Genomic DNA, 27682 nt, shown 5'->3' with positions numbered 1-27682 from the left:
GGTAAATTATTAGACCTTTCCTGGTATTATAGATATATTCTCATAATAGTAGTGCAAGAACTGGACAGAAATCCTTGAACTTTGAAACCTTGAATCCTTGAGTTTCTTTGTGCTCAAAACATATCCAGTTGCAAAGCTGGATGCCTAAACAGTTCGAACTCTTTCTACCATGTTATTAAAACTGATAAAAACTCAAAAGAATTTGTACTGCCCAAGTCAGAGGACTTCCATGAAGTTGGATGATTTTGATCAACAAAAAGCCCAGACTTCATATATGGATTTAAGTGAACAGCGAAGTTCAGATCAGAAATGGTAGAAAAGGTGCCTGAACCTTTACATCTACAAAGCCAATGTTCTGATCACTAATACTGTGATATATTACTTGTGGAACCTTGTGCCAAAAAATGACTAGCACTTTCAAGACCTGACATGCCTAAAAACATGTCTGTTTTTTCACCTTCATGACTTGGTGATATTACCTGTCCTTCCCTTATCTCTCTGATAGTGATTGATCAGAGGTGAAAACTCTGGTTCTCATTCTAAACCTAACTGTGATACTTTATGGGACTGAAAGGTTTATTTAAATCTTCACTACCCTTGAAACATTAGAGGAGGTCACACATATCCAGATTCTTCTCTCTCTAAGAAAAGTGGAGTTTTCTTAGGTCCACTGCTGTGCCACTCAGAGAATCGCATTTTGCTGCTGTGTCTCTGCTGAATTAAACACAATTTCACTTGTAAGCTGTTCCAGACAAAACCGTCTGAGGGCACCAAATCATCTACAATGCACCAAGCCACAGAGTACTGAGACTTTGCAGCCCTCAAGATGTAAGTGTGGGTACACTCTGACCCATATGTTGCTTAAAAGACCTGTTAACAAATTTGTCTAACTCTTATTAGTATTAGAGAACACTAGTCTTCCCATCTTAAATCTCTAATGCAGGGAAGCAGTTGTGTGTCTGCATGTTTTAAGTATATGGTTAAGGAGGACTGTTCATCATGTCACAAGTTCTAGTCTGAAAAGTCAGAGTAGTTAAACTGCAATGAGACACAGCCCCCAGACTCAGTCTATTCAGCTAACAAGTATAAGATGTCTTGATCTAATGCCTTAATTCTTTAAACCTAAATCCTGCAATGTGAGATTCAACACAGATTTTTCTTGGCGTATCTATTATCACTTATAATGAGTTACCACTTATAATTCATTAACTTCTGACTCTGTTGTGCATGAAACAAATTCTTATAATTCCATGTCAATAAATTGCATTGGTTCTGCACAGCTAAAACTGCCTAGCTGGGGGTGGTTCTGAGCTGCAGCGCTTAACATAAGCAGCTTGGAGCTTTGGGAAAATGCAAATCCAAACTCTTTTATCGAATGCATCTCTGGTAGGCATACTTTGGTCAGGAAATTATGCCAGTCTGACAGCATAACTGAGAAGCAGATGCATTGAGTAAGGAGTCTGTGTTTTGATCATGTCCATACTTTTTCAGCCTCAAAGGATGTGACATAAAATACAGACCAAAAGCACAAAATCCTTGTCTACGACCACAGTTGGCTGCACTGTGCATTGGCAGGCGGACAGGAGCAGAAACAGCAAGCAGCTTTTATTCTCTCCACACCCTAATATAGCTTAATGTAGGTCTCATATTCTTCCTGGAAATTACAGTACATTGCTTTTACATACTGACAACTTCTTTCCCAAAGACAACAGCTAATGTTCACCAACCATTCAGCAGCTGCCATAACCCTTACCTGAGCTGTAGGTGAAAGGAGCCTGGAGCCATCATAACTGTCCCACAGGAACCTGTTTGTTGGGCACCGGGATGTCATTTCATTCACGGGGTTCTTTCATGGGGTTGTACTTAACAGCATTAATTAGACCAAGAAATCTGGCCTTGTCAGACTGTGTCTGAAAGGTTCAACATTTAAAGTTGCCTTACTCTTCTGTGTTGGCTCTCATGATGTGAATGTAACTCCTGTGAACTCTTGTGCATTGAAATGCACAGAACTGTCAAGTATTCTTACAGGAATAAATTAAACCTGTGATTATTTCAAATTACTCACACCTCAGTAGCTTCTGTGTGTTTCTTCTGAGCAAATGAAATAAGTGACTCTAGAAAATCTGACATGTTGAATTCTTCTCATTCTAAGAAAAGGCTTTTAATGGATAATGCAAAGTTCTTTGTTATATTGAAAATAAGCTCTGCTGACACTTCAGTCATGAGGTCACACATGATGATGTCCAGCAGCCCTCTGATAAATTTGACCAATGCTATAGGATTTTTTACTGAAGGAATCAAATTAGCTACTATACTTTTACTTACTATACTATACTATACTTACTGTACTCAGTCCACCAGTACAGATCAGCTAATATTGCAGAACCTGTAGTAGTTATGTTCACTAGAAAAGCAATCTTTCTGGGAGTGGCTAACATTTGAATCAAGAAAGAGTATCTTCTTGGGTCTTGCATCATACAAAGTCTTTGAAGAGATGAACAAGTAACTCCTTCATGAATTTTGCAAAATTACAAAGGCTGTGACTTAGCCTTTGTAAGGTGTGTGACAAACAAGGGGATTCTTAAAACCCCAACCACTGAGCAGAGGGAAACCAATCTCCCACAGACTAATCATTTGGGACAGCAAAAAAACACAATCTTTATTAAGGCAGTTGACAGGATATTTGATGTAGGAATACTAATTTTTGGCACACAGTGGTTTTGGTCTGGTAAGAGCTATCTGGAATAGCAGAGAATATTTTATTAGTTATTCTTGCAGACTAGGAGAAGCCTAATATTCACTGAAAATTATATGGAAGTCATAGCCAAAAATAGTATTTCATCCTTAAAAGTACTTACATGGAGGAAACATGTTCCCCATGCCCCTGCACACAGACACAACTATACATTTACACATGCCTAAATTAAAAAACTTGAACGAGATGATTAGATTACAGAAGGAAAGAAGAGCAACCACTTTATTTTTTTATGGCACAACTTTGATTTTTTTCCCAGTTTGATCACTCTGGGGAGTCATCCATCCCCTTCACCTTAGCTTTCATCTAGCTGTGGAACCTGTCATACTTTAATGACCTGTTTTCCTGTAGCAAGAGTTCAAGTTCCTGACCAGCTGTATTTCCAAGTTTTGCCATGTCAGCAGAAGTTCTTTTTAGTCTGAGTCTACCCTGTTATCTACACTGTTTATCACTCTGCTTGCTCAAGATGGAAAACAGTATTTACTTATCCCTATTTCTGACATTCTTCCTCATCTTTGCTCCTTTGACCTTTTCCACGTCAGGTCCTCATGGAAGCATGGGAAAAAGGGGTCAACCCAGAAGGAAACTCTACAAATCCCAGTAACTGGGACTTCAGCAACTCCTTCTTTTTTGCAGGAACTGTTATCACCACTATAGGTGAGGTACTATCTTTCCTTAAAAACTGGTGTTTTCTCCAACTGTCCTGTAAACCCCCCAGAAATGTGTAATTGCGGACAGAATACCCCTGCAAGGCAATCTGCTACTGTGGGTTATGGTTTTCTATTGGTTTCCAATTATACCTGTTATTTTTCTATATACGGTATTTTATACTCCTAAAAAAGCTGGGTGCCTGCTTAGTACATGCAAGATCATTTTGTACATGGACAGCACATCTTTAGGTTGCTTTGAAGCACTAAGTCATACTCCCTACAAAATCAGAGACCTATAGAAAGTTACAATAGTACCAGGAAGAGTAATACTTTTCATGTTTAATTTTCAGCTAGTTGTAGTGAATGCAAAAGGCCTCATCATAAGCAACAGCAATTTGCAGACAGATTTAATTGCAGAAAATCATAGATCCACAGGTTCTTGAAGCTTAATGTAGTTGAGCTTCCAAGCTTACAAACATTCCATGATGCCTGTAGAGCCTTTTCATGTAGCTGTTTTCTTCTTTCTTTTCTAGGTTATGGTAACCTGTCCCCCAGCACAGTGGCAGGGCAGATCTTCTGTGTGTTTTATGCCTTATTTGGAGTGCCCCTCAACCTGGCCTTCCTTAATCAGCTGGGGAAAGCTCTCAATGCTCATCTGCTTACCCTGGAAAGATGGGTGCAAAAGCCAGGGCGTGCCCAGGTACAGTGTCAATTTACCATTTGATTTCACTATTTTAAAACTAGTTAAAGTATATTTTCTCAGATAGCTGCTGCTGCTAGCTTAGGTTTCCTTGTGTGAACCACAGCAGTTACATGGCCCCCTCTATCAGAAACTTGATACACTCAATCTATCTACGATAGCTTTAAAGCTATAGGCTTTTGCTTGAGGGGCCCTAGATTTGCCTTCTTAAAACCTTACTCAGCAAAACCATAGACCTGGTGACCTTGGCAGAATACGTGCATGTACACACATTGCCAAATCAAACTCCTATTCTCCAGCCTATGCCAGCATCTATCCAGAGTTTAGCTCTACACTGTGCAAAGGCAACTTATTTTTATTGGCCTAATGATCTGGCTGGAATTAACTTTCCTGTTTGTGCCAGCAGCTGAGCACTTCCTTCCTTTTCTTAAAACGCAAATACTCTTCCTTACTTACAGTTTATTGGTGAGTTGTTGAACTAGTCCAGACATTGTTTAATAAGAAAAGCACTGATAATGGAAAATACATGAAGGTCGTTTATTCCAAAGTTAGTGCATGTTTCTGAGAAAAGGTTCAGTGAATTAACCATTCAGTTAGGGAAAAGGCAGATTAGATATGTGAGATATGATGAAACATTTCAGAGTTCTGGCACAAGTTTTTTCTTTTACATTTGTAAAGTCTCTTGGGTCACTACGTTCTTTATCTACAATGGAAAAGCTATAAAGGTACCGTCAGATGCAAACTTGGATTATATAAGCAAGAAATTCTTTAGCTGCATAACCCTCTGCTGCATAACCTGCCTGTTCCCCAAACATCTGCAGCTCTAACACCAGAAGGATTTTCATGCTAGTATAGCTGCATCTTTTCTGAGATTTCTGATAGCAGCTCAGGGATGTCACCTTTTTTTTTTTTTTCTCTTTTCACTCCTGAGTTGACATTTCTGACAGAACTCCTGTGATCAGACAAAGCTTTGGAGCTGTATCTGCTTGTTTGCTCTGAAAAGTTTATTCAAGGAAGTTGGTTTATCTCCTTATAAACAGAATTTTGTCATGCTCTGGGAAATTAATTGCAATCAGTTCTTCATTTTCCATGACTTATTGTTCCGAACATTGCAGGTTTATACAAGAAATTTCTTAAAAGACAGGTTAAAAAGTAAAATTGTTCATTTCAGTATACATTTTTATGCAAAGTTTATTATGTAATTAAACTTTACTACAGTACTGGTATGAAGTAAATGAGAACAACTGAATTATATGTCAACTATAATCATATCAATCAGTAATACTCAAACTGCTCTGCAAGTGAGGCAAATATTACACAGCTAGAGAGACACAACACATAATATAGAAGTGACTTGTCAAAGTCACCCAGTCATCTCAAGCCATGTTTCTCAAGCTCAGAGCATTATTTTTTATGTGAGATAATTCAGAGAGAGAAATTAAAACATGATATCTGGGCCTTCCACTTTATAAGCAGTGGTTTGGCTTTTCTTCCAGTCACAATAGGCTCATTAATAGAAAATCACTCTCCAGTTTGATTGCCCTTGAGGGCATTTTTAAATAGTTGCAATGAATTTGCATCAGCCCACACATCATTAGTCAAAAGTTCACCAGAATGTGTTCCCTGGAAACCCATAAGTTCCTGATCATCAGTTGTCAACTCCTAAAATCCCTTCAGGACCCATCCATTGACCATTCTTAGTACCTATCTACCACAGTCACAAATATTATAACTTATCTCCCTGAAGGCAGATATGTTTGTCCTGAGAGACACAGATCTGCCCTGTGCTAACACAAACCACTTCTGCTCTGAGCACTTCTAAGTTAAAAATGAAAGCAGGCAAACTGACTTCACTTAGGTTTTATCCAAACATATTTTTGTCTGAGCTCCTGCCAGCCACTTTATAAATTTTTGGAAGCAGTCATAATGAAAAGAACCCTAATTTGTTCTTGCCCATCTTTGCTTCATGACTTAAGCAGTATGTGGTGATTTTCCTCAAAGACAAGAGCTAGTTGACTACAAGAGTATCTCTACTTGAATTGAAATTGTAAAATGAGTATTTCATTACAATGGCCATCACGGTAAGTCTGAAATATGACTGGAGCATTCCTGAAAACTCATTGCAAAAAGCTTTTTAAAAATCCTCCTTTTTTCCTAATTTTATTATTTTTTTCATGCTTAGGTACAATATCTATGTGCAGAGTAAGCAGTGAGCTCAACCTGCAGTACATGGAAGCATTGGCTTATCCTTCTTTTTTTTGCCATCACTCCCAGGTGGGGTGGGTTTGTGATTCAAGAGTAAAACAGACACAGCAATTTTGACAAGACATCTGCTCCATGCTCTTTAACTGCCATCTTCCTCTTCTCTTTCAGGTGGTTCAAACACTGGCAGCGGCCATCTTCCTGATCACTGGGACCTTGCTTTTCCTGGTGTTCCCACCATTAGTCTTCAGTTATGTAGAAGGCTGGAGCTATGGAGAAGGCTTTTATTTCACCTTCATCACCCTGAGCACCATTGGATTTGGGGACTATGTAGTAGGTAAAAAAGAGCATGAGCTGGATTGAGCTTTGTTGAAATTCATAACTCTGGTATAAAACAAAATACAGGGAGCATAGATATCCATTCCACTACAGATCTGGTCAAGAGTGAGCTCAGCCAGACTGGTAAAATGAGCTAAAGTACTACAGGATATGAGCATTTTTCTCTTGACAGCCAACCTGAGAGTCGCCCAACTCATTTCACACATGCCACTGAACACTCATTCAACAGTGGCTGCGTCCAGGCTGGTACAAATGTTATCAAGCGTGAAAGGTGGAATATAAATAAAATTCCTTTTTCAGCATTAAGCCTTTGAACCACACTCTCCTAACGCTGATTTGTTTTAGAACGTGCCCACCATTCCCAACAACAAATCATATCAAATATTAAATAATCAGTACTTAAAATGGGGAGAAGATTACTGAGAACCACAGGATGCCTCTGAAAGAAAACAAACCCAGTGACATTACACAGTCTTTAGACCTCTAGATTGAGAACATCATGGTAGAGACACATGAGGGGCTATTTTTCCACATACTTATTTGAACAAATGCATAATCTTAACAGATTATGTCTAATGTATTTATTTGTTAAAACCACTAGGAAGTCTTATTCACAGGTACTAGCTCTCCTCTCCTAGAGGTCATAACTATGTCCCAAAAGGAGATAGAAAAGAATCCCATGCTGAATCTGGCACTGTGGAGTTTCATGACTGTATCAGCTGCACTGATTGCTCATGCTTTGGAAATATCAAACCAGGGATTAAGATTCTTGTAACCATTTAATTAAAATGGCTACATTAACCATATTATCCAAGTGATTGTGAATCCCAGTACTGAGGTAATATAACCCTCCAAAAAGCAATCACTGATTCACTAAATTGTAGCTGTCTAAATCATCTGAGATCCCCTGTGTGCCTCTTGAGTAACATATGGTTAATATGGATTCAATATTTAATTTCCAAGTTTTTTTTACTTTGTCATTGGCTAGGAACCATTGACTTTGAGCATCTCTAATTAATATTAGATATAGCTATTTTTATTATATAGTCTCAGCTTCAGAGATTTCATGATAACTGTGCTAAGCTTAACCTGAGAGTTGGCATTAAAAAAAAATCTATCTGCTGATGAGTCACACAAGCTCATTAACATATACACTTTTGCAAAGAGTGAAGAGGGTGTATGAGTATGTGTATTTAGCAGACCAAAGCTGCCAAGATAAATATACAAGTCTTCCTGGATTTTTCAGGTACAAACCCCAACAAGCACTATATCCCTGTGTACAGGAGCCTAACTGCGATATGGATTGTTTTTGGCTTGGCCTGGCTAGCTCTGGTCTTCAACGTGGGAGCTGACTTGATGGAAAGATACCTTCAGCTAAAGTGGCACAAGTCTGACTTAAGCTTGGCGGAAGGAGACACCACCAAATTGGAAGATGAACCTGAGCAGCCTAGGATCCATATCCCTAGCTGAGTAAGGTACAAAGAAAGCAGTCTTGAAACGGCATCTTCCATCTGTATCTCACACTAAGTGATCCCTGTGGACAAAGGACTAAAACACAGGTTGTGGACTGTTTCCTAAAGAGGAAATAGTTTAGATACATGGAAATTTCCACACCCTGTGTAGGTATCAGCCAGTTAAAACCCCAAGGAAGGAGCATACATGGTTACACAACTGCCCCAGGACTCATTTTACACTTCTCATTCTAAGGCAACTTCCCCTAAAGTAATCAATTATTATGCTTTCCCTTTCTCTAGTGGGATTCAGTTCTTATGGTCACTCATTTTCAAAAAATCCAGAGTGACTGCCTCCCAGCTTCAATAAGAAGTCATTTCACCAAGAATCTCAAGTGGGAAAAGTCAGGTACAGAAATTTTTCTTCATTTCCAATCAGAAAACAAACAAAACCACAGAGGAATGTCATCAGTTACAAACACCTGCTTAATGATATCCACTCAATTAATATTCAATTGATATTGTCTGAAATTAACATCTTTAATATACAATGACAGCATTTCTTTATTTTCTGGGCTAAAATGCTTCTCTTTTAATTGTGAGGAAATTATGTGTCTGTCCAGCTCTGCCTGGACTGTTACAACTTGTCTCAGAGCAAACTGCCAGCTTAAAGCAGGTCCTTATCACATTCATTTCACAGCCACTTGAAAACAGCACGTTAAACTAAATCTAAAAGCAAGGAGGCATCCTTATTTCCAGCCAGATCATAAATATGATTAGAGCCCGGAACTTGCTTTGGGCCAGGTCACAGAAGAGTTATTACGCACCATAGAGAACTGATGCTGTATGTTTACCTCTAAATAATGCCAATGATAAGTTCTTGCATTAAATCTGATCCTCAATCAGGCCCATTGTGTGGGCCCATCAAAAACAGGGAGATTGAATTTATCCCGGTTATTGTAAGTCAAAAGCAGCAGCAGCCATCCCCAAAGGAGCTGAAAAACCAAATACATACAAGCACCTAATAAGGGACTAGCCACTGAGATGCAGATCTGTAGTCATACTCTCTACTAGACTCCAGAAACTTGATAAAAAAATTATCAATTCATTTGGGTCCCATGTTCAATCATCACTAACATATTCCATGAGTATGCTTGTAATTATATACTCACTGCTATTTATTTGGTATGTTTATATCTCATAGTAACCATCAATTAATCTCTTTGAACTCATTTGTAAGTGGAACTTTAATGTAAAGGATGAGTGAAATGTGGCTGGATGCACAGACTAGCCCCAAGCTAGCATATGTCTGACTATAGGAACATCAAATGTCAGCATTTCAGCAGCTGCTTTGATATTTCATTTTGGAGATGTGTCTATAAAACATGTAGAGACTTGTATAGGTCACTAATTTTTTCCTTCATACTTTGCGAGCTAGATTTTTACTTATGAGGAGGGTCACAAGAGATGTTTGTTCTTACACCTGACAAGGTGCAACTTTGCCAGTTGCTGACTCCTGCATAGTGCAGTGTGGCTACTCAAGTTTGAAATGCTGGCATATAAGAATACTGGTGATGGTTTATTCAACTAATTTAAAAAATGAATGTTCAAATGCTTATCCCATCCAAGATTTCCCTCATGTCTTACCACTACCTACCTCACAGATTTTTATCTCCTTGATTTTTGCACTGATCTTCCTCTATGCCCTCAGCTATTCCCATAAATTTATGCAATGGCTTTCTCTGTAGACTTTCACTGGGAGCAGCCAACTCTCTTCTGTCTGGCTTTTTGTATCTTTGCAAATCTCATGGGAAACTTTGTCTCTCAGTATTTTCTGTTCTTTAGACACAATGTTTGCACTTGCACTTTTAACATCATCACCATCACTGTACTCTGTACCTGCCTTATGTTAACACCATGACACTTTTGGCCTCTGTAGGTAAAAGACAAAAGTGCTGGTGTTGCTGATTTCTATATCTAACCTGTTTTCTTCATCTTGCCTTTTTCCATGCCTTCTGTACTTTATCAAGCCACAGTCAGCCACAACACATGCACTAGTCTAAAGGTGAGCCTATCCACTGTTTTACACCATGCCACATGCCATAAAAAATGATAAAGAGGTTTATCAGTGATAGAGAGCACTTACTGACAAAGTGTTTCTTGAAATTGTCCTTACTTGACATCTGATCACAGAAAGTTTGGATTGTTTTTACTGCAGTCCAGAAAATTGCTCCTGTATCTGATACTGATTTGCAAAGTAGCAGGAAATGGTGAGACTACCTCCTGGATTTTTTGCTACTGCTGCATTTACTAAAGCTGACAGTAGCTGCAGCAGTTCTCCAGCTGCCCAACAGAAGACTCAGAAAGCTACCTTTAAATCAAGCATATGTTCATGTTGGAAGAGAAATGAGAAGGATACTGATGCCCTCTCCTGTGCTACATAAGTGATAGAAATTTCTTGGTTATTTTGTCAATTTTGAAGGTTCTGAAAACCTCCTAAGGGTCATGCACATCTATAATAAAAGTTACTTTGAGATACGTAGTGGGAGTACTGGTCCAGGTTTTGAGCATGGATAGACCAAGTGCTTTCTGATACTGTTCCTCTAATAAAAATGTAGTCATCAAGTGTCAACTGACCAGCTAAGAAAGGTAACATGGAAGAACTGCACAATCACAAGAACTTGCTATGAGCCAGAGGAGCACACAAAATGGATTCTTTTGGTCTAATAATCCATTTTACCAGTGGTATATTTCTGTCCAGAATGGAGAACACACATGCTCAGTTCCAAACATAGAAAACAGCACATTTGCAGCCTCTGAATGTTGCTCTGCAGGCTGTGGCAGAAGCAATGGCCCAGGCAGTGTTCATCTGGGATGTGGAAATGTAGCACTTTGTCCTGAGCAGCTACCACCTGCAGTCCAGGGCAGAACAAGAAGCAAAAGTCCTTCCAGGCTTACACTTACCCTTTTAGCCTACTCAACAAGCCCTTCCTCATCCTCAGATATACATGCTGTCCTTCCAGACAACACCAAAGTATCATTGGCAAAGATTTGAGCCATTCTCTGTGGAGATGTAAATAGAAGACTGACAGACAAGTGACATTTCTGAGAATACTCAAGGGAACAGCCATGCAACTATTACATGATTTTGTAAAGATTTGTTGTGGAACTTGATCTGTTTCCTTCCAAATTCCTTCTAGCAAGCACATGTCTGATATCCTGAGTTTTCACAGCATGTCTCATAGTTAAAAACCCTGAGTCTCATCTGTAATTAGTTTTATGTATTTTTAGCATAATCATTAAATTCTGTATGTTTAGTCCATGTTTCAAAATAGTTATACTCAGTGAGCTTTGTATAAACTATCTGGGTTTAAATACAGCTAAAATGTCAAAATGTAGCTCAGATGTGTCTATTTCCTGATCTTAAATGTGATGAGTAAATATACACTTTTTAATACCCTTGCATTTTTTCTTACTTATATATATTTTATAGAGGGTTTTCTTTTGTAATGTAATTTTCTTTTCTTATGTAATTCCAATTTTGTCTTTAAATATCACTGAGTAATTAATATCCTGAAAAGGCAGAATTAAGACTGAGCAGTAACCAGCATTATTTTTTTTTCCTAAGACTGTGCTCCAGATGATACCATTACACTGGAATTGGTCTAGCCTTTACATATTAATTTTTGCATCTTGCCAGTGAAATCACGTGTTTATGCTAGTCAGTTTAAAGCACATCTCAGAAAACCATGAATTAGCACATTACCAGAACATTTCCTGGGGGGCAATACATATTTGGAGGCTGCCTCACTTGTAATAGGATGTACATTCCCCTGGCAAAAATAGTCAGAGGGCAGAGTGAGAAGACATGACCCTCTGACAGTGTATAAAGTCATCCTGCGCAGAAACTTACTGGGTTTATTCACCTTTATCTCATATTCTGTAACAAAATAGGTGAATTATAATGTTCTTATGCACCCAAAACAATTTGTTTTATCTACCAGTGAGAGAACAGAAAGGAACATTGGATGCCATCTTATACAAGAAAGTAATTAATCAACTAGGTCTCAGAAACTACCTATATGAAGAAAATAGTCCCATCTTTCACAAGAAAATCACAAATTATAAAAGGACTCTAAAAAAGCTGCTACCTTTTCACTTGTTTCTATCAAAGGATTGTTATCACAAACACCTGTTTGCTGCCTTTTAAATTAGCTTAGCAGCTGAGTGAAGGAGGAATGCAGATTTATGCAGAGTGCTAGCGTACTGCTCCCTAAGTAGTGCCAGCTGAGGAGGGAAGCACTTGGGTTTGTCGGGAGAGGGACAGGGTAGCATCCGTCGGGGGAGCGAGCGTGACTCGGAGCCGGCTCCAGCTCAGGCACAAGCGGCGCGGAGCAGGGAGCCCTGGGCAGCGCCGCGATTTGGGACAGACAGGCGGGACCTGGAGCGGCGCAGGACAAGAACGAGGGCGGTGGGGTGGGCTGCCGCAAGACGAGCGGCACGACCACCTTCCTTACCCAGCACGGCTCTGGGCTCCCCTCCTCGCCGCGGAGGGTGGGAAGGGGCAGGCAGGGGGAGGTGCTGGGGGCCGGGCGCGCTGCCGGGCCGGCGCTGCCCTCCTCCCGCGGGCGGCCGCGCTCCCGCCCCGGGCAGAGCCGCTTCTCCAGCGCCGGGGCGGCGGCGGCAGCGGGGCCGATGGTGGCGGCGCGGCAGCAGCGGCGGCGGCGCTGGGGGGTGCTGGTGCTGCTGGCGGCATACGTGGGCTATCTCGGGCTGGGCGCCGTCGTGCTGCAGGCGCTGGAGCGGCCGGCCGAGGTGCAGGCGGCCCACCACCTCCTCCGGGAGCACTGGAAGCTGCTGGCTAACCACACCTGCCTGCAGGGGCCCGCCCTGCAGCGGCTCATCGAGGTGAGCCCGGGCGCGGCGGCGGAGCGGAGCTCAGCCCCCGCTGGGGCTGCGGGGCAGCCGCTGCCTCCGGCCCGGGGGGTGAGAGCGGGGGGAGAGCGGCACCAACCGCGCCTCCAGCCCCAAAGTAACTATAAGAAAGAACCAACTAAATCCAGCAAACTTTTTCCTTGTGTAAGTGTACGCGCGCACATCCCGAAGAAGCCTCCCACGGCGTGGGAGCTTTCCGCGGGCAGCCGCCTCGGCCGTGTCGGGCTCCCCGCTGATGGAGAGATGTTTTCGCTCCACGAGCCTCGGCGTTCGCGGGTTTTGAAGGCAGGCGGTGGCGGAGTGTCCAGTTACGTGGCAATCACCTCCAGTTAATTACAGGTGGTTTAGGTTTGCTCTTGCACTTAGGAAGCATGAGTTATAGTCTGTGGCGTCTTGCAAGCGGTAAATTCTAATGGGAAGGCTTTGTCGTGGTAAATTTAGTCGATGTGTATACTTGTGTCAAACTTTTTCTGTCTTCTGCTTGTTTAAAGGGAAATAGAAAGTCCTTAGGTCTCTTAAGTTATCCTTGAAAATGCTTCTGAAGATGTTTGCAGGATGGTTGCAAAACTTCAAGCAACAACAAATGCAGTCTTACTGAAGTACGGATGGTTGAATTTTTATAATACAGATACAAGCAAAGTGGTACGAGTAGGTTTTCTCTTTGCTTGGCTTTTGCCTGAAAAAGAAAAGCCTGCAATATTGAAGTGTCTTGAGTACTTACCCAAACCCTTTGATTTCAGTAGATGCTGGTAGTTGAGTATGTACTCCTTGCTTTGGTGTGTCTGCCTCAAATAGATGTTGCCAAATGCAGAGAAAACCTGGGGTTGGTTTGTTTTGTTTTGGTGGGTGTTTGTTTGTAAAAGCAGTGTATGATGGTGACTGAAACCATAGCAGTTGGTCACTGCAGTTCAGAGAATCTGAGACTTGGAACTTGGATAGATACTTTTTTTCTTTTCCTCTTCAGCAGAGAGGAAACTACAAAAGCCATCAAATAGGATAATCATGGGTGTTTCAGCAAGACTCTGGCAGACAAAATGATGCTGATTCCTTATGTCATACTCTCAACCTTTGGCTTTCTGAGTGGTATATTCTCTGCTGGCAGTCAGTAGTACAGTGATCATACGCTATAAATTTGGGCCTTTGTAAGCTACTGTAGTAGCCACTTTTATTACTTACGGTGTGTGCTATGCTACCTGTGGTATTTAAATAAAGAGAAGTGAGAAAGAGAGCACAGAAGACCAGTCTGGCATTTCATACAGCTGGATCTTAGTTAAGCTTCATTCAGCACTGGCCCATTGGATAGTGAGCACTTGGTATGGCACTTGCCCAGGGGTTGCAGGTGCTTGGTGAAGGTGATAATGAGGTGCTGGTAGCAGAGAGAAGATAATCACAACTAAACTGGTAGAAATGTCATTCTGTTTTACTGCAGCATGACCCCTGTGTGTTCTTGATACCCCAAAAATAGGAAAGCCACTCATATCCCTTTAGACCAGAGGTTGTTACAATATGCTGTGTGAGTACTTAATTGTGACTGAGCAAGCTCTTGATGGGAAAGTTACAGATAAGCTTTGTTTCATTTTATGCAGTGTCTGTGTGTGCCCTCATGCTCTGAGAAGCCACACTCTGAGTTTGAATGGCCTTTTGTGTTATTTTGAATAACTTTAACGCTGAGAAATTAATCCTCAAAAATCCACAGAACTGATGCTTTCCTATACTCTTTTCTAATTTCCTGTGAAGCAATCACTGGCATGCTCTAGGTGTGCTCAAAGAGAGATGTTTTTCTGTGCAGTAAATTGTTATTGCAGTACATTGCACATAGTTTATCAGGCAGTGTCATCACTGGCTCTTTTCAGATAAGAAACTTGTGTTCTAGATACACAGCTGATTATTTGCTAATTAAGAAAGACATAAAGAGTGTTTGTGAAAACGTAAAGCAGTGTGTGAATTTTAATTGCCTTGACATTACTGGCAGCTCCTCATTGTTTTCTTATAGCTCTTGGATTCCCGATAATGCCAAACTGTGTTTGTTTTACGTGTATATGGGCCAATATGAAATAAAAACCTAGTTTGCTGAGCAATGTACAAATGTAATTTTACAACCTGTTTATCACTTAGTTCCTAGTTACCAGCCAGGAGGGGAAATCCACTGTTCCAACCCTTGTGTAGATGGGGGAGCAACAGCGAGCTCCAGCTTTAAAGGAGCTAGCAGGAGAGCCCGGAGCAAGGATGGGCAGGAGGGAAGCAAAGCAAACAAACCATGCTGTAGTAGCTAGACCAGTGAATTATCATTCAGTAATTTCTATTACTTGGGTCCTTTCCAAGGAAGAAGCAGCCTTGTACTTAACAAAGGAGAGGACAGAAGGAGGTGAAAATAGCAGACAACAACAAAAACAACAGTGGAAGAGAATGTGTTAGAAAGCGTGTGACATCTGTGGTGGTGGCTCCCTGCTTCCTGTAGCTGGATTTTGATGGGGCTCTCTTGCCTGGAGGAATTGGCCAGCTCTTTCCCTGCAGGAGCAGTTCCACATTTCCTGAGTAGTTGCAAGTAGCATGCGCAAATTGTTTATATGTAAGCAGATAAACAATGCATGGTCATGTGTTTATACATGCACAGAGGGCACAATGGAGGCACTGTGGCCACAAGTCTCTCTGCAGTGCGTCCAGTGATCTTTACTCAAGGAACACATAAACTTGACCTTGTTGACCCATCTAACCATGTCGCTATAGGACACAAAATAAAACAACGCGGACACTGGAACCTCCAAAGTAAAAAGAAGGGAAGTTTATTTTCTGACTCCAGCACCTATAGACTTTCAAAAGTGACAGTGGAATTGCAGGATGAAAGTGCCACCTCTCCAATGAGACTGGACAAGACAACAGTCCATCAAATTTCTCCTCCTCCAGAAAAGAATGTAAAACAATAATTATTTATATAAAACTTCGTGAGAAAGTTCATTGCAAGAATGTAAACATCAGAAGTCTTAGAAGAACTTAGAAGAACAGGGTGACATAACCCCAGGCTATTCTGCCATTGTATACAATCTGACTGAACACAGGCTCACCAGGAACAAGACAGAGCAGGCCATCCCCATGAGCCACTAGGCAATGTGCAAAGAGAGCAATGTCTGGCCTTTTATTATTATCATGGTGGTGACATTTCCATGCTGGAATTACTGGGTGTGAGGTCACATCAAAGGAAGCCCTCAATAACAAGACTTGCAGAAGATGGCAGCAGATGCAATGGTAGGACAGATTGCAGGTGATAGACTTTCAATACAATGAAGAAAAGTAGCTGGACTCAGCTGGGGAGAAAAATATTTATGTCCAGGCAAAAATTATGTTGGTTCTAGGTTCTGGAAGTGTCCAGAAAGTGAGGCTGCACAACAAGAGGACACTTCCTCTATGGGTATGTTTCTTGGAGCTGAGACCCTTTGTGTCTTTTTGGGGTTGGGGACACCTAGACATGCTTTGGTGTGAATCACTTCCAGTACAAAAGTGCTTTACTGCATAGTGTGAATGTATATGTAGCTCTGGTCTAGTTGAGCTGTCCTCCAGACTCACTCCTTTTCCTGCATTATTCATTATTTTCGATGGTTACAGGCACTCAGCTGCTGTACTTGCCACTCAGCTTGCTGTACTCTTTAATCAGATGATTGGCTGTAGGGCCAAGCTTGGAACAGCACTTTTTGTGTGTTCCCCACCATGACATCCTTTTCATGCTATCCTTACTTTACTTTTTTTTTTTTTTTTTTTTTTTTTTTTTGATGGAAACATTTTGTGTTGTATACATAGTTCTGTAGTACAGATGTTTCCAATACTTACTATATCATTCTATTGGTTTTCTATTCTAGATATATAATGCTATTTAGACACAGTTGCTTTCATAAAATGAGAAAATGAAAGCTGAGCTAATTTTTTTTTTTTTTTTTTTTTTTTTTTACATCTAGAAAGATGTAAGGTTTAGTGAAAAGGGCCTAATGCTAAAGAGCAGGTTATAAACTAAATGGCTGCAGGTGGATCTAGATACTCTTATCTCCAGAGTCAACAGCTAGAGGTACACAGAGAGTTTGAGTAGATGTTTACAAGAGCAATGAGATCCCACGTGACTGAAAGATCCTCATCAATACCTTGGCTTGTACTGACATTGAACCAGCAGAGAATTGTGACAGCTGTCAGGAAATAAAACCGTGCACACAGAGCTTACTAAAATAATCTTGCACTCAGATGATGCAACAGGAAGGGGTGAGCATCAGAGATGACCTGACAGTGGTGAGGGTCTTTAAGGAACAACAATGGCTCCTGGTATTGTGGAGCTGTAATATCTATATAGAACCCAATTTGGTCAAATTAACTTGTCACAGATGTAATAGGGTCGATCCCCTGTAAACATTCTTCTCAACTTCATGCTTATCAAAATGTACTACTACTTTGCTTAAGTTACAGCCAATTCATCATTCTCCAGACCTGTTGATTAAAAGAGCTGTGGGTACCTTACCCAAGAACGTGGGTCAAATTTGGTCAAATTAACTTGTCACAGATGTAATAGGGTCGATCCCCTGTAAACATTCTTCTCAACTTCATGCTTATCAAAATGTACTACTACTTTGCTTAAGTTACAGCCAATTCATCATTCTCCAGACCTGTTGATTAAAAGAGCTGTGGGTACCTTACCCAAGAACGTGCATTCTGTGCTAATAGTACCATCTTCTAACATATGATTGACAGAAGGTGTTGAAGGTAAAATCTTTATTCTATAAGGCAGTAGGCTGGCACTATATCATCAAACTTCTTGGAAGGTGATGAGAAGACATACTGATGACCTCTTTCTGGTTAGTTGACTCAGCCCTAGGTCTTCTGGTAGTGTCTAGTACCTGTGTTCAAAAAGAGAAAGGCAAGGGGAAAAGCACAGCAGCCTATTATATCATACCTCTGCCTAGAGAAATATGTTCTTTTGATATTATCAAATTCCCAGTTACACCTGGTCAGACTTGGAGGGAAGTAACAAGGTTGTGTAGCCGGCTGCCATTGAGTGACGAGTGTCTCAATAATCTGTCCTGACAGATGATTTGAGACACATAACTAGCAGTGAATAGCTAAAGACTGGGGGTGCCTTCTAAAAAGAGAAATGGTAATTCTTGTCAGTTATTTGAAGTTGTGGGTTATTCTTATACGTACTTGTTCTTCATACTTTATCTTTTTTAATGTAATTAAAAGAAAAACAACTAGGGAAAGAAATCTCAGTTTTATAAGGATAATACAATGCAACCTTTCTGTGTTCTGTAAATTATACAGGCAGTGTCTTTGAACTTCTTTCAACAGGCCCTCCCTATTTCTGTTGCAGCCCAGCTGTTCTCATTGGGGTTTGGGAAGTGACTGGAATTCAGCAACACTTTGCCTCATGAATCATGCCACAGATTCTTCTTTGATATAAAAGCTTAATTTTCAGAAAAAGTACTAGTGGTTCACAGTAGCATTGGCTGCAGCATTACTAGGCTACATCTTTTGCTCCTCTCCTGTTGGCGAGTAACTCTAGATGAATTCTAGAAACCATAGTGCACATCCAGCTGCGAAGTAAAAGTGCTTTTGCCCTCGGGGTTCCTTTGGTTTTGAGGAACTAATGCCAATTACATTAGCAAACATTGCTGGGGAGACAGGGGAGCAGTTACTTCATCTGCTCTGAGGTTATTCAAGTGGCATAAAATTAAGAAAAAAAACCCCAACACTATGAATTCAAAAGAATCCAGCTGGGTTGTTTTGTTTGGGGCTTTTTTTTTTGGTTTTTTATTTTGTGCCAGTTCTTCTTTCAGGCAGAATTCATGTAAGTTTCCTCTCCAAACAAAGACAAGGGATCAGAGCTCATGGCTGGGAAAGGTGTGATTAATAATCTATTTATCAATTATTTGGAAATTTATTGACCTTGCAATCTGAGACCAAGGTTAATGTTAACCATTTTCTTCTGATTTACATCTGGTATCCTGTGAGGCATAAATGAATGTTTTTATGCCAACATTGCACAGAATTTCCAGTGCACAAAGTTTGTGAGTTGTTTTCTCATTAATCTTAATGGTAGCCTAATTAATTAGCATTAATCTAAATTGTGCCTTTTGAGCACCTTATTTCTTCTTTATATGTTGCAAAGGTGAAGAAAAGTGTGTGTAATGAGGCAAGCCATTTTCAGGAGTTCCAGCTCTGTGCCCTGAAAAAGTTGCTTTTTGTACATGAATATGTAAACTTTGACTAAACTTGAGAATAATGTTTCTTACACCAGTCCATTTTCTTTGAGAACTGCTTTCAAATACACTTACTAAATACTGCTTTTAACTTTAAAGATATCTCAGGATTACTGTCACCTCTGGCCAGAATGCCACGGTTCAGAAGCTGGGGACAACAGCAGTGACAGGAGCCACAGTTTATAAAAAGGTCATTGGTATGACTCTTTCCCTGATGTTTTCCTCCAGGAAAAAAAAAAAGTCATTAATGCTTATGGATATATTTGGTAGGGTCATAAGCTTGGGGCTTTGCTTTTGTCATTTTCATTTAACTTGCTCATTTTAGGGAGGGCAGGCAGATTAGAATCAGTCTATTTAATCATTTATATAAAGCCTATTTTTTGCTGTAAATATTATGGGAGGAAAGCAAAGCATAGGGTTCTGAAGAAGGAGATTGTGAAGAACATAGTGCTTCAGTTTACATATACACATTCATTCATTCTTTACTGCTGATCTTAAATACCTTTTTTGAAAGCTGTCTGCTAGTCATGTGCTGTTGTGACTCAGGGTAGAGGTGAAAGATGGAATTTTTAGCTGGTGTCAAGGAGATCAGATTAAATAATGGTCCTTCCTTTTGCAGTACTTGGTGATCAGAAGCTGTGCTGCAGCTGCAGTCAGGTGGTGGGGGGGCCCACATGTGATGATAATGGTGGAAGAGAGGAAGTGTGTAACCTGAGAAAGCTGGGAGTTGCCCAGAGCTGATAACACAGCAAACATGGTAAATGAGACTTATGGGTATGGCTGAAGGATATAGTGGCTTTGCAAATACGAAAGAATAAACCTACATTTTTTGGGAGGAAGATGCAATACTCAAACGTCAAGTGGAAATCAAACTGTAGTTGTTGGGGCTGGGTTTTGGTGGTTTGGTTTTTTGTTTTGGAGTTGGTTTCTTTTGGCTAGACAGTATGAACAGATCTTTTGAGTGTAATTCAAAGTGTATTGTTGAATTTTTGCTGGTATGACTGTAATAACTATTTTGGGTTTATTGCTGCAAAGCAGAGTAGAACTGGTAAAACTCCAGTATAGGTGAATCATGCATTATCAGTCATCTGTGGAATTGCAGCCCCAGAGCCGTGAAGGGTTAAAATTCAGGCTGTAGGAGTGATTTAATTTTTTTAGTTTCTTTTTTTGACTCCGATAAGGAAACTGTGGTAATGTTGTGTTTGGATGTTGCTGCAGAAAGAATGAGTGACTGATAGTAAAGGACTAGGAAAGAAAGGAGCCTGGCCATCCTAAAATAAGTGTGATAAGGGAGTCAGCAGAAATCCACAGCTTCCTCACAGGGAAGCTTAGCTTGAATTAATTTAGCTTGAATTCAAGGGGGGAGTTCCTTGCAGAAATATGCATAAAGCAGGCTTTTGTACTGGGATGTAATCTAACATAGAGCTTGTATTTGCAAGCATTAGCTTATGCCATTCCTAACTGAAACTTCAGAGATTATACTTGAGAAAGGTGGAGCTGGAAGCTCAATTTCACTATTCTGAGGCATTTTTTTCTAACAAAGGTAACAGGATAGGCATCTACATTTTAAATAAACCTCTTTGAGTGGACATCATGCTGATGTTCTAATCACCAGCCATGGCAATATTAAGTAGCACCAAGCAAAGCCTACTTGCGTGGTCAAAAACCAGAACAGCCTACTTGATGAGAAAATGCAGCAGCCTGCAAATGAAGTTTCATTGACCCTTAGACCTTAGTGAAGGTCTAAGAATTTAAAATCTCAATTTATAAATCCTGTAGGAATTACCATAATTCCCACAAAACTTTCATCTGCAGTTTAAAATTATGTAAGTATTGTCAGCTAAAGATGGAGTAGTCACTACAAACTGTAAATTATTACCACTTTAGAGAGGGGGAAATAAGTGCAGAGAAGTGAAACAATGGTTTTATGTTGTGTGTCAGTAGAAACCAAAGAACTACTGCATTCTGGCTTTTTTGTAGTATTTTAACCACCCACCTGTTTCCATTCTGCTTTTTGAATTCTACATGACCTTTAAAGTTCCCAAAATATCAAGCCCAAGCTCTGCAAATTCAGTATTTTTCGGTTTGAGCAGTTGTGGTATTGACTGAGGTCTTAGATTAGGCAAATAACTGCTTTTGAACACTGGATTTAAGATACTGCTTCTACTAGTGCCTTTTAATGCATTAGGTTTTGAGGCAGACACTGTACAAATCTAGTCCTCTATCCTTTCTTCTAATCAGTGTACTTATCAGCCTAATTGAGAGAAAAAGGAAAATCCCTAGGATTTCACCTCAAAGTAATCGTAAAGTAAAGCAAGGTTTCTGGTTCTCAAAAAGGCTGGCTAAGGAAACTAAGCACTTATGATGCAACATGTGTGATTCACTTTTTACTTCTTTTTAGTACCTCTTGAGCCCACAGGCTAAAATATACTTCAAATTTATTTGAAAATCCGTAGCAGAGACATATCAACACATCTTCAATGGAAAAAGCAGGAAGAATTCAGCTTTTCTGCTAGAGTGTTTATCAGCTGGGTTTTTTCCTATGTTCTCTCTAATTTATAAACTGTTTTTAATCTTTCTATGGAAAAGAGCAATAGCCTAAAGTCTAAAGAGCAAGAGCAAAAATCTAAAGGAATATTGTAAATTAAGGAGAATATTCAGTGATCTCTCCCTGAATGCTCGGTCAGCCTTCAGGAGTTTGCAATCCAATGACTTCCTGTGCCAGAAGCAATTTCTGTGCATTAATAGCCATCTATGGATTTCTCTTTCATGAATCTGCCCCCCTGGGCACATCTGCAGGAAGGCAAGCTCCATTAGTTCTACAATTCTCAGAAGAGTCAATCTTTAGTTTTCTGTCATCATTGTTGCTATGTCAAAGGTTGATTCTAGATAGTATAATAAAACATTTTTTATTTCAGGAAAACAAAGACTGTATCCTTATCTCCAACCACTGTGAATCTTCCCTTTTAAGGGTGGCATCAGTAGCTCTTTCTTCCTAACAGTAATGAACTTGTCATTTTTTTTCTGGGAGTGTTGCTTTATTCAAGTGGCTTTGGTTTGCATGAATATTCAGTGGTCTCCATTGGGCTGGCTTCAACAGGTGGGTGGGCATAATGGTTAATGATGTTCTCTGGTTATTTGATAACAAGATTTAACAAATCAATGCTTAGAGACTTGCTGAAAGGGCTTGGAGACCTCAGCAAGCACACCAAGGGCCTCAGTACCAGAAACAGAAAAAGCTGGCATGCTGCAAGCTCAGGGCTCACTCTTTGCCAATGCGTAATGGTTCTGTGGTACTTCCTTCCCACTGACAGCAGTGCAGGTCACTGTCCATTTAGGGCAAATGCTGTGCCCTGTCTTCAGAGCCTCAAGACACAGCCTGTGCTTCCTGGCAGCAGCATCACTGCTTGGGGAAGGTTAATAGTGACCCTGGGATTCTGAGTTGTCACAAGTCACTGCAGAGCTGGCATAGGTGCTCACAACTGCTCAGCCTCTTGCTTCTAAACCAAGCATAACAGAAGTGCTGCAAAAACGTGAAATTAAACATTTAATTACTTGGTTACTGCAGCTTGCTTCTCACATGATGTCTTTCGCAGGCTCTTTGTTTCCCTTTTCTGCATTAAGGTTTTTCAATTTCTTTAGGCCAGTTGTGCCACAGGTTCTTGCAATCCTCTCTGGTTCTTAAGTGTTTTTTGGCTTTAAAAACTTGAGTGTAATATTGTCTACTGCTGAGCTTGTATCAGCAAGACATCAGGCAGGAGAATGGACAACAAACATGCTGCATGTTTGAGTTTTTCAAGTATCCCTGATCCAGCTGATAATAAATTTATCCAAGAACTTGACTGTTGCTGTTCCAGCAGGTATATATGTGCTCAAGACTAACTAAGAACAGCAGAGATCACAGTTTACAGAAGGAAATTTTGAGGAAAATATCACGTTTTTTATTTCAAATTTAACTACTAGTTTCTGGAGGGGAAAAAAAAAAAAGGTCATCTGTGTCATTTTCCGGTGTCTCTCTTGCCATTTGACTTACTTTGGGAGTTATTTTATGTTCATGCACACTAATTTCTGTCTAGGCCATTGTCTGCAGAGTTTCTTACACTTCTTAAACTGAAGGTCAAATGTTGTCAGCCTGCACCCCATGTAGCCTGACAAACCTCAATGCAGACACCAGACCTGGAAGAACGATGAGTGGGGGAATTACACACAACTGTTCAAAACAAATCCTTCTGGAGGCTTTTTGAGGCAACCTTTTCTCTCTTTTGTTTTTGATTTTTTTTTTTTCCAAAAAGTTGCATGGAGAAGGGAAGCAGGGCACTTGCCCCACTCAGTGCTACAGCAACAAATCGCTGAAGGAAGCAAAATCCTTCTCAGAGCACAGGCTCTCTGCTCTGTCTCATAATTTAGAATTTAATAGATTATAGTGTAATTCTGAGAGGTCTGAGTTGCCTTCACTTATGAGTAAATCAAGATATTTCTGAGAATGCATTATCAAACAGTGTTTATTGCTTAGAAAAATGTATTGATTTCTGAGCTGCTCCTTCATCTTAGCGTGAGAATTAGTATCTCTAGAGAAAAGAGATAATGATCCTTTAGGTTAAGCTGCTGCTTGGGACCCTGGAAACAGTTTTTAATTCACAGCCTTGTATGATATTATATAAATAATATGAATTATGTAGAGCACATTATGTCAGTAAAATGGGACAAAGCTTCCTCACTTTGCAGGCTTGATGTGCCAGTTTGTTTGGTGGATGTATAAAATACAGCTCCTTTCCAAAACCAAAAACTGATCAAAATCAGAGTGTGATTCCTTTTATTATCAGTGGTGAAAGCTTTATCAGTAGTCTTTTTTGTTAGGATGGGGAGAGTATTATTTAGAATCTGCATGTCTTTTTCAGAGATGATGAATTTTATGTATTCTTCATTACACTTTGATTCAAAGATAATCAACTGTCAAGTGAAGTGTGAAATGTTTAGTGTCCATGCTGTGAATAATGTTGTTTTGGACACAACTGTCATTAATTTTGTTGGCATGGCAAGGTGTATGATGTGGGCACTGTTAAGACATCTGCTGTCTTAGTTTGGCATAACTCCGCACACTTCAACTAGTGACTTCTAAGTCTTTCCCAGGAGGATTGAACAGAATCGGGCATAATGCTAATCTGATGTATTCATTGCCATTTGTGGTCCCAATGTGGGGACATATTGGCCAGCCTGAGGAGTCTCAGTCTCCTATAACACACCAGATATATTCCTCTCCAGTCCAGGAGCTTCCCTGCCAGGGATCTGTATCATTTACATATGCGTGTATATTTGCTGCTCTGGAATTTCTGCCATTGGAATATCCCATCTGGAAACATTTAATTTTCCTAATGAATATGTCATAAGGCAGTCTTAATTATTGTCTGTCTAGGCCTTCTCTAGTTAGATCTTACCCTCCAATCTCTTCCACATTTAGCTATATAATCTACCATGTGCATGTGCAACTTTATTATATTGCTGTAGATCCCCTTTTCTTAGAAGCAATATGCTGGCTTTTGGCTAATCTGACCTTGCAGCCCTTTGGTCTTGAGGGCACAAGAGATCCTCTGCTAAAAGGGAAACAACAGAATTAGAAGTGGTTGTAGTTTGGGATTTTACCAGCCAGAAGTGGAAATGCCAGTCACATGAACTTGCCTTAAAAGGGTTTGTGGGGTCTCATGTTATTGTCTCTTTGCAGGGTATCATCCAAGCCTACAAGAGTGGCATAACCCTCCAGGGAAACACCACTAGCCTGGGCAGGTGGGACTACAGTGGGTCTTTCTTCTTCTCCATATCTGCAATAACAACCATTGGTAAGAGTTCCCTGCTTACGGGGCCGCCTCACAGGTGGGGAAAGAGTGGGAATGAGTACTCAGATGCTGCTCCAGCACTGTGTGGTTCCCTGGAGCTTGCAGTAGGGAAGCACCCATGAACCCAGCCCTAGGAGTTCTTTGTCAGTGCCAGTAATGATCTCTAACTGATCAGACACAGGGATAATTAGCTCAGGACATATTCCTGCTAAGTTACATGGCTTCTGGGGCCTGAACTTCAGGGTGCTGCACTGCCTGGACTTTGCCAAGTCTTGTACACTCTGAAAGGTCTGAGGTGAATTGTGCATTGAAATGGGCTTTTCCAATCACAAGGACAGGAATGATTTTGGAACATTTTTCATACTGGCTATTGTGTCTTTGGAGACTGTATTTATGAATTATTCCTCCTTATTACTGCCTGTATTAGATGAGGACCTGCTTGTTCAAGTGGAAGTTAAATAACTGGATAAACATCACAATTCAGTTGACTCAGGTTTCAGCAAATGGGTAATGCAAAGCTACAAAGAAATGATGGAAATAAGTAGAGGGAGGGAGGAAAAGTGGAAAAAATAAAATGTACTAGGTACAGAGCTAGTTAAGGCAGATACTGTTAATTATTGTTAGTTCATGTCCCCTGTCCCCAAAGCCATTAATAACTTACCCTCGTGTATTTTTCTTATGCTGTGATCCAGTATTAAAAAAAAAAAGAAAACATGGAGGGGAGAGTATGTGGAGAGATGGTTGTTGAGTATCAAAAATCCCTCATGGGTTACTTGATTTGTCAGCTCTCTTCAATTTTAAGTATATATTTTAAAAAAAGATTTTTATTTTTGCACCCAAATGGAACCTTCTTTTGATTTCTGATTGTTTTTGAAGATACATTGGCTCCAGAACACTAAACCCCCAAGCATGAGCTCAAAGAATGGGAGGGTTTGTGGGTTTTCTGTGGGGGTGGAGGCGAGTGGGTGGTGGTGTGTCATCTTCTTGTGACTCAGTACCTCTTTCTGCCCTGCTCTTTTGCACATGCATTGTTCTGCTTTGGAACACGCTTTGTGTGCTGCGCTGCCAGGCAAAGGTTGCACCAGATGATGGCAGTGGAGGCTCATCAGACAGGGTTACTCAGGCTGTGGGTTTCCAGGAGAGCTGGTCAGTTCCTTCCAGCCTTTGGTAGAAAGCAGCATCTGCTCAGAGCTGCTTTGTGTGCCTCAATAGTGAATCCTGATGAGTTTCTAAGCCATCAGAGTGACTGTTTCACCGTGGCCAATTTAAGTTAATGATATTCAGGAAGAATCAAATTTATCATGTTAAAATATAAAGGAATGTTGTGATGCTGGCAGAGACCTAGACTAAGCATTTCTGCTCTTCTATACTAAGAATAGCTGCTAAGCTACTCTTCCACCCCCAACCTCCTGTCCCCACCCCCCCCTCTTTTTTTAAGTAAACTCCTTGCCCTAAAGGCTATAGGGGAGGAGGACAGGACAGGGCATGACACAACTGAGTTGATAGCAGAGGCGATTGAAAATTGAAAAGGACCAAATCTTACAGCTCTTTATCTCATGATTTTAAAGCTGCTGCTATGAGATTTGTTAATGATTTTCAGTTGTAGATTTGAAAATGCCATACGAGGCACTTCTATGCAGAAGACTTCAGACGACTGGACCCTTCATTCCCCTTTTTCAAGTGAAATTGTTCATTGCATACAGATTAGTGTCATAACACTGTTGATAACAATATGTTGTAGAAGAGAAAACCATGAATAGTTTCACACAGCCTCCCCCTGAGTCTGTTATCATAATCTCTCTTTATGCAAATTCTTGAGGTAGTTGAGGGGTTCAGCCTCAGTGAGGATACCACAGTGTGACTGGGAAGGATAATTGATTATGTCAGGTCAAGAGACATGGTCCTTTCTAAAGAGCTCCATGAAGTTCAAAGGGGTGAGTCACAATAGGAAACTTCACGTGTAAGATGTGTCAATGAGATAAGTGACAATTGAGAAGGCTTCTGGAGGATTTGTAGAGGTTTTAGTGTTCTTACATGGCAAGGAAGGGTTTATCTCAGCCTATGATTATGGAGCCAATGAAGCAGGTCCATCTGCACAGGATTAGCCTGTAGGACTTAAAACCAAGGCATTCTGGCAAATGAGTTCAGGAAGGGTAGAGTTAAGATGATAATGCAGAAGAAACATTCTCAGGAATTTAGGGATACTATATAAAGATTTTGAAGAATATGGATGGCCTCTATTCCATGTGTTTCAGCTGCTGCAAGTTGTTTGGCCTGTTTGTCTCTTCCACGTTTTTTCTTTGCAATTAACGTGATCTATGTGTTACGCAAAATAACATCTTTGTGACTCTTGTCCTTAGTCTTCTCAAACAGCACTGCCAAAACCACTATCGCTTTTACCTTCATCACTTTCCTTTGAGATGCTCTTTCTGTTCTGCCAGCTTCTGTATTTTACTTTGGGTGTTTTAACCCCCCCTCAGAAGGCTAGGTCCATTTCTCAAGTCCTTACCAGAGCACTTTCTCACTGGGATGCAGGAGGGGATGTTAACTTCTTTCCCCATTAACACCAACTGAGGGGCATTAACTTCT

At 40.5% G+C, this 27682-nt stretch overlaps 2 protein-coding genes across 4 annotated transcripts in view; both read left to right on the top strand.

The window, feature by feature from the left end:
* Positions 1 to 25091, top strand: part of LOC119699779 (potassium channel subfamily K member 16-like) — a 27206-nt gene extending 2115 nt beyond the window's left edge. The window contains exons 2-6 of one of the 3 annotated variants that reach the window (XM_038133730.1): positions 3298 to 3412; positions 3939 to 4105; positions 6479 to 6644; positions 7893 to 8121; positions 24982 to 25091. In XM_038133730.1, coding sequence (XP_037989658.1) covers positions 3298 to 3412; positions 3939 to 4105; positions 6479 to 6644; positions 7893 to 8116 — 672 coding nt within the window. In that variant the 3' untranslated portion in view covers positions 8117 to 8121; positions 24982 to 25091. Of the gene's footprint in view, positions 1 to 3297; positions 3413 to 3938; positions 4106 to 6478; positions 6645 to 7892; positions 11472 to 24981 lie in introns of those variants that run through there. The other 2 variants (XM_038133731.1, XM_038133729.1) reach the window with 2 other exon arrangements.
* KCNK17 (potassium two pore domain channel subfamily K member 17) overlaps positions 12635 to 27682 on the top strand; it is a 27646-nt gene continuing 12598 nt past the window's right edge. Inside the window, exons 1-2 of the mRNA XM_038133728.1 lie at positions 12635 to 13005; positions 24982 to 25096. Coding sequence (XP_037989656.1) covers positions 12793 to 13005; positions 24982 to 25096 — 328 coding nt within the window. The 5' untranslated portion in view covers positions 12635 to 12792. The remainder of the gene's footprint in view (positions 13006 to 24981; positions 25097 to 27682) is intronic.

Source organism: Motacilla alba, chromosome 3 (genome assembly GCF_015832195.1).
Source record: "Motacilla alba alba isolate MOTALB_02 chromosome 3, Motacilla_alba_V1.0_pri, whole genome shotgun sequence".
NCBI lineage: Eukaryota > Metazoa > Chordata > Aves > Passeriformes > Motacillidae > Motacilla > Motacilla alba.
Note: the sequence above shows the minus strand (reverse complement) of the source record. Positions and strands in the feature narration are given on the sequence as shown.